This window comes from Cotesia glomerata, linkage group LG9 (genome assembly GCF_020080835.1).
Source record: "Cotesia glomerata isolate CgM1 linkage group LG9, MPM_Cglom_v2.3, whole genome shotgun sequence".
Classification (NCBI taxonomy): Eukaryota; Metazoa; Arthropoda; class Insecta; order Hymenoptera; family Braconidae; genus Cotesia; species Cotesia glomerata.
The window spans coordinates 9,704,742-9,712,280 of NC_058166.1; the positions used below are offsets into that span (position 1 = coordinate 9,704,742).

General features: G+C 48.5%; 1 protein-coding gene across 1 annotated transcript; it reads left to right on the top strand.

Moving 5' to 3' along the window:
• The first annotated feature begins 4,649 nt into the window (after window positions 1-4,649).
• LOC123271901 lies at window positions 4,650-5,917 on the top strand. The gene is made up of 2 exons (XM_044738448.1): window positions 4,650-5,304; window positions 5,382-5,917. The coding sequence occupies exons 1-2, from the start codon at window positions 4,657-4,659 to the stop codon at window positions 5,412-5,414; spliced, it is 681 nt and encodes a 226-aa protein (XP_044594383.1). The 5' UTR covers window positions 4,650-4,656; the 3' UTR covers window positions 5,415-5,917.
• Window positions 5,918-7,539: the final 1,622 nt, after the last annotated feature.

A 7,539-nucleotide genomic window follows, 5' to 3' on the forward strand; every position in this document is an offset into this window, starting at 1 on the left:
CTCCACCGAAGCCGAACCAGAAGCCAAGAAGAACAGCAACGAGACCGGAGGCACTTATTATCCGTCCAGCGAACAAAGATAAGTATTCTGAAATACTTACACGGATCAAGGCGGACGTTCGCCCAGATCAGGTCCGCAACACAGTCGAGAAGATACGCAGGACCGCGACAGGGAACATTCTCATCACGCTGTCAAAAGGCAGTAGTGATAGAGGTAAAGACCTGCAGAAGACTATCGCGGGAATTCTTAAGGAGGACGCAAATGTCATTAGTACAGGACCTGAAGAAGACCTGGAAATTCGCGATATTGACGATACTACAACTAAAGATGACATCCTAACAGCTTTACAAGAGGCAGCTGGAAACGATTGTGGTATAACAGTAGAGGCCATTAAAATTCGTAAGGTCTTACGTAGCAGAACACAAATTGCGTCGGTGACTCTGGCAGCAACGGTAGCGCAGAAAGTGGTAGGAGAACACGGTAAGATTAGGATCGGCTGGACCAATTGTCGTATTAGAACAGTACTAAGACCAGTCCGATGTTATAAATGCTGGCATTTTGGACACCGTGCGGTTCAGTGCACAAGTAAAGTCGACCGCTCCAAACTTTGCATTAAATGTGGAGAAGAGGGACACAAAATCGCCGAATGTAATAAGCCTGCTAAATGCGCACTGTGTGCGGATCAATCCGGTACAGAGAATAACGCCCATCATGCCGGCACAAGCAGATGCCCAGTATACCAAGAGGCACTCAAGAAGATAACTGATAAACGAAAATGAGAATACTGCAGCTAAACATCAATCACTGTGAAGCGGCACATGATTTGCTCATGCAGACAGTACGTGAACAGAAGCTTGACCTTGTGCTTATATCGGAACCGTATAAACACCTCGGCGGCCAACCATGGGAAACTGACTGCACCAAAAAAGCTGTCATATGGTCCTGTCGCAAGCTCCCCTTCCAGAGTGTCGTTAACAATGGCAGCGCCGGCTTTGTAGCAGCATCGGTAGATGGCCCCAGCTTTTACAGCTGCTACACACCACCTAGCCTCACTATTGTTGAATTCATGGACTTTCTGGATCGACTGACGGAGGACGCGAAGCAGTACTACCCAGTAGCAATAGCTGGAGACTTCAACGCCTGGGCAGTGGAATGGGGCAGCAAACACACCAACGCTCGAGGTAAAGAACTACTGGAAGCTTTTTCTACGTTAGATGTAGTATTGTTAAACAGCGGTGATGCGCCGACGTACACTAAAGGAGACGCAAGTTCTATTGTGGATCTTACTTTTGTCAGCAGCAGCCTCATCAGAGGAAACTACGACTGGAAGGTGATGGAGATCTACACGGCCAGCGATCACAATGCGATTCTCTGGGAAGTATCAAAGGACCAGAATCCTAGAAGACCGGCTAAGAAACTTGACATCGTTGGGTGGAAGGTGAAATCCTTTGACCCAGGTGCTCTAGTAGCTGCCCTAAATAGTGAACCGCTTACTACTGGATCTGCAGAAGAAATGACCAAGGACTTGATGAAGAGAGTGACCCAGGCTTGCGACACCTGCATGCCTCGTAAACGGGGCATGAACCAAAGACCTTCGGTGCACTGGTGGAACGAACACATCAGCTTCCTACGGAAAGAGTGTCTCAAGAAAAGAAGAATATCTCAGCGTGGTTATCGGCGGCCTGACTCAGCGGAACTAGTCGCAGAATACAAGAAAGCTCGTCGAGACTTAAACAAAGCCATCAAGGATAGCAAGAAGAACTGCTGGAAAGAGCTAATCAACGAGGTGGACAAAGACTTGTGGGGCAGACCTTACAAGGTAGTCATGGCAAACTTGAAATACCAGCCAATGCCGTCTCCTACGTGTCCTCAACTCCTACAGAAGATCGTGACTGCACTGTTTCCACGACAGCGCGTTTTCAACTACCTGTTGACACAAGACGAACTGAATGATATCCCACCTGTGACGAAAGAAGAACTGATGGAAGCTTGTAACCGCGTCGGGAATAATAAAGCGCCGGGATTGGACGGAATCCCTAATATTGCCTTGAAAACATCTATTAAAGCAGCGCCAGCGTTATTCCTCGATGTCTACAACATCTGCTTGAAGGAAGGGATTTTTCCTCGGAAGTGGAAACAACAACGGCTGGTACTACTTCCTAAAGGAAAAAAGCCACCGGAAGAACCGTCATCTTATCGTCCACTCTGCATGTTGGATACAGCCGGTAAGATACTCGAACGTATAATCCACCAAAGGATAGAAGCAGTTGTCGATCCACTATTAGCAGACAATCAGTACGGATTTCGAAAAGGACAATCAACCCTGGACGCAATCAACCTGGTTGTCGGTATAGCCAAAGACGCAATCGCCGGTACCAGATGGAAGGGTGGAACGAAGAAATATTGTCTGGTGGCAACCCTAGACATCAAAAATGCCTTCAACTCCGCCAACTGGGATCGCATCATGCAAGCTCTTCAAGAGATGAACGTACCAGGATATCTACGAAGGATAGTCGCTAGCTACTTCTCGAATAGAGTCCTTAGATATGACACGAAGAATGGTCCAAAGGAGTATGATGTTACTGGAGGCGTCCCGCAGGGTTCTGTTCTCGGTCCACTTCTCTGGAATATCATGTACAACGGATTGCTGAGACTGAAACTACCAAGAAATGTCAAACTGGTAGCGTACGCGGACGACGTAGTCGTAGTAATTGTCGCCAAGCATATTGATGAGATAAATCATATGTTCACGATCACCTTTGAGCGAATTAACCAGTGGATGGACACAGTAAACCTACAACTGGCTAAACAGAAGACCGAGGCTGTACTTATCACTAGCAGAAAAGTGGTGGAAACGATCAATCTAAACGTCGGAGACCAAGAAATCACATCCCAACCATTCATTCGATATCTGGGAGTGATGCTCGATTCCCGACTTAACTTCAAACAACAAGTTGAACACGTGACCGCCAAAGCATCAGCAGTAGTGGCTAACCTAGTACGATTGATGCCCAGCATCGGTGGCCCGAAGCAGACAAGGAGGTTATTGCTATCATCAGTAGTTACATCGGTCCTCACGTATGGGATATCCATTTGGTCCGACGCACTTGAGACCCAAGAATCATGGAGGAAAGCATGTCCGGTTTACCGACTGAGCGCGCTAAGAGTAGCCAGCGCCTTCCGAACAATATCAGAGGAAGCAGTGTGCGTCATTTCTGGAACTCTGCCGCTTAGAGTCTTAGCTAAAGAAAGACGGGCCCTTTACCATCGAAAGAGGTCAACTACACTGAGCGCTGAAGAACTAAGAACAGAAGAACGGCAGCACAGCATCTCGCGATGGCAACTTGAGTGGGACGCCGCAGCAAAAGGAAGATGGACACACCGCCTCATACCAAAGATCGACGTTTGGCTGAGCCAAAACCATGGTGAAGTCAACTATTACCTAACGCAGATGTTGTCAGGACATGGGTGCTTTCGAGAGTATCTGCACCGCTTTAAGCACGACGATTCTCCGGAGTGCCCGTCTTGTCCAGGGGTTATTGAGGACGCAAGGCACGTTTTCTTTGTGTGTCCACGTTTCGATCCTCAGCGTGAGGAGTTAGAGAGGATCCTGAACTGGAGAATCCAACCAGAGACAATAGTAGATGCAATGTTGTCGAATCAAACTGCTTGGAACGCTACAAGCACTTTTGCCACAGAAGTGCTTACAGAGCTGCGTTCCATTGAAAGAAAAAGAGCAAATGACAGAAACTAGAAGGAAGGAAAAATAACACCTTAGCCACCAGAAGGAATAGCGGTAGCTGGATCCTCCCCTCACGAAGTAATGCCTGACGGCGGTTTCCATGAGGGATTAGAGGAAAGAAGAAAAGGGGTTTAGGGTTTAGTGGGTAGGGGCGTTAGGGTCAAGTTTTAGTATGACACTGCGTCGAGTCGCCACATATCCAGGCCAAACAACTATGCCTGGAATCCGTAAGAAGGATTCCCCCCCCCCTAAGATAAAAAAAAAAAAAAAAAAAAAAACACACACACACACACACTCGGGGCAGAAGAGATACTGCTACCGGGCGCGTCTCCCCGAGCGGATGGGAGAACGCTCGCTGTCCTTGGATGACACTTAATCTCTTAGTTGATGAGGTACAGCGGGTAGGAGCCAAGCAAAATAACCAAACAAAATAAGCTCCCGTGGACAAAACTCCCCTTTAATGGGTTGGTCACACTAACTGACCTAGCAAGACGATTGGTTCCTGCTGTAACTCACTGGGAGTGTCCGGAACCTGTATCGTAGTTTCCGACGATGCAGGCCACGGCTGATGTGAGCTTGCTCTGCCGAGGTGAAAGTTGCAGCAGTGGATCAGGAGCCAGCCACTTCGGGCCTTGATCAGGAAGTACGCAGTGAGTGTTAGAGATCGGAATCTTCACCGCTCCGAGCGAGTCTAGTCCGTCCGTGTATTCCGGGACTGGCTAAGTGTCGGCTAGGCCTCAGGGAACTGGGGTAGGAGTACTATCTCCGAGGGTACACCCGTTCCTAGTTATGGCAACCCGCTCCACTCCGTACGATGCGCTGGTAAATCAAAAAAGTATGAGTAGAAATATGGAAACAAACAAGAGTCAAAACGGGGCTCACGCCCAGCAACAGCTATCGTAGCAAGCGCTGAGATGAAGAGGGCACAAGCGCTGGAACACCTTGATAAGCTTACTAGAGAGCTGCATGAGTTTGTTAAGTCTAAAGTCAACATCCACAAAGAGATCAAGACGAAGACAACCGGTGTAGTCAACGCCCTTCAAAGGTTCAGAACACTTGATGACGGATGGCAGGCACAACAACGGCAAACTCCCAATGTCACACCGAAGAAGAGCAGACAACCTGCCGCAGACACCGTCGAAGAGATGGACACCGGTGCCGAAGGCGATGGTGAATCTCTAACAGAAGACAGAAGCGACACTGGTGTCAGGTCTGGGAAGAGGAAAGACCGTAACTCTCCTGACCCAACGGTCAACCAAGTAATGAAGAAAAAGGACACAAAACCAAGTTCTCCAAAAGAAGTGGCGGCACGGAGTGCCAAAAATAAGGAGGTCGACGCGTGGCAAAAAGTAGAATCGAAGAAGAGAAGGCCGGAGCAGGATCACCTCCCAAAGCAATTGCCGAAGGAGCCACGACCGGAACCTAAGCGGAAAAAATCGCGCAAATGGATCAGACCTGACGCGCTGATAATCCGCCCTGCCGAAAAAGAGAAGTATTCCGAGATATTGCACCGCATAAAGCGTGATGTCCCAGCAGACCAGGTTCGAAATACCGTCGAGAAGATCCGCAGGACAATGACCGGAGATATGCTGATCACGTTGTCAAGGAAAAGTGCTGACAAAGGCCAAGCCTTGCAGAGGACCATCACAGGAATTCTTCAAGACGATGCTAAGGTAGTCTGTAAAGGTCCACAGGAGACCATTGAGATTCGAGACATCGACGAAGAAACGACGAAGGAAGAGATCCAGGCCGCCCTGAAAGAGGAAGTTGGAAAAGATCATGAGATACCTCTAGAAGGAATAAAAATCCGTAAGGCTTTCAGAGGTACGCAGACGGCTGCAGTCACTTTACCTATGACCATCGCGCGAAAATTAGTGGAAGGAACCGGCAAGATCCATGTCGGGTGGGTTAACTGCCGAATCAAAGCGACGACGAGACCTATCCAATGCTTTAAATGCTGGCACTTTGGACATGTTGGGCCCCAATGTAAAAGCCAAGTAGACCGATCTAAACTCTGCATCAGATGTGGACAAGAAGGGCACCGTATCGCGGACTGTAAAAATTCTGCCAAGTGTGCAATATGTGCTGACCAGCAAGGAGCAAAGGACGTGGCTCACCATGCCGGCACCTACAGATGCCCGGTATATCAGGAGGCACTCCAGAAGTTGACGAACAAACAAGCATGAGGATATTGCAGCTCAACCTCAACCATTGTGAAGCAGCGCATGACCTGCTCATGCAATCTGTGCGAGAATTAGAGCTGGACTTGGTACTGATAGCAGAGCCATATAAACACCTGAGTACCCAACCCTGGGAATCTGACAGCACATCCAAAGCTGTCATCTGGTCATGTGGCAAGCTCCCTTTCCAAAATGCAGTCGACAACAGCAATGTCGGCTTTGTAGCAGTATCAGTAGAAGGCATCCGCTTCTATAGCTGCTACGCACCACCTAGCCTCTCCATTGTTGACTTCACTGATTTCCTGGATCGACTAACCGAAGATGCGAAGCAATACCATCCAGTAGCGATAGCCGGAGACTTCAACTCCTGGGCAGTTGACTGGGGCAGCAAACATACAAACGCACGAGGGAAAGCACTACTGGAGGCCTTTACTACACTAGATGTGGTTTTGCTCAACAGTGGTGATACGCCGACCTACACCAAAGGTGACGCAAGCACAATTGTAGACCTCACTTTTGTCAGTAATAGCCTTGCCAGAGGCGACTGCAACTGGAAAGTGTTGGACATCTACACTGCCAGCGACCATCATGCGATATTCTGGGAAATATCAAGCGACCAGAACCCCAAGAGACCAGTCAAGCAGTCTAACATCGTTGGTTGGAAGGTAAAATCTTTTGACCCAGAAGCATTACTAATAGCCCTCGATGGTGATCCGATCAACACTGGATGTGCAGAAGAACAGACTAAGGACCTGATGAGGAGAGTAACACATGCTTGTGATGCCAGTATGCCTCGTAAACGTGGCATAAATTCGAGACCTTCGGTGCATTGGTGGAACGACCACATCAGCGTCCTCCGTAAAGAGTGTCATAAGAAAAGAAGAATCTCTCAGCGCGGCTATCAACGGCCCAACTCAGTGGAGCTGATCGCAGAGTACAAAAAGGCGCGTCGTAAACTGAATAAAGCCATCAAAGAGAGCAAAAGAAGATGCTGGAAAGAGCTTATATACGAGGTGGATAAAGACGTGTGGGGTAGGCCTTATAAGGTGGTTATGACCCACCTGAAAAAACAACAAATGCCATCACCTACGTGTCCTCAACTTCTTCAGAAAATCGTCACTGCACTGTTTCCACAGCAACGCAACTACGATTACCAGTTGGCGCCAGGCAAATTGGACGGCATCCCACCTGTCACTGAAGAAGAACTGCTGGAGGCTTGTAACCGTGTAGGGAATAATAAAGCGCCGGGATTGGACGGAATCCCTAATTTAGCCTTGAAAACCATCATAAAGGCAGCTCCAACATTATTCCTAGACGCTTATAATGCATGCCTCAAGGAGGGGACTTTTCCTCGTAAGTGGAAACAGCAACGGTTAGTACTTTTACCTAAAGGAAAGAAACCGCCAGAAGAACCGTCATCTTACCGACCACTTTGCATGCTAGATACGGCGGGTAAGATACTTGAGCGCATAATTCATCAACGAATAGATGCAGTAGTCGACCCACTCCTGGCAGACAACCAGTATGGATTCCGGAAAGGACGATCAACCCTGGACGCGATCAATCTGGTTGTTAGCACGGCTAAAGAAGCGATCGCAGGAACCAGATGGAAGGGTG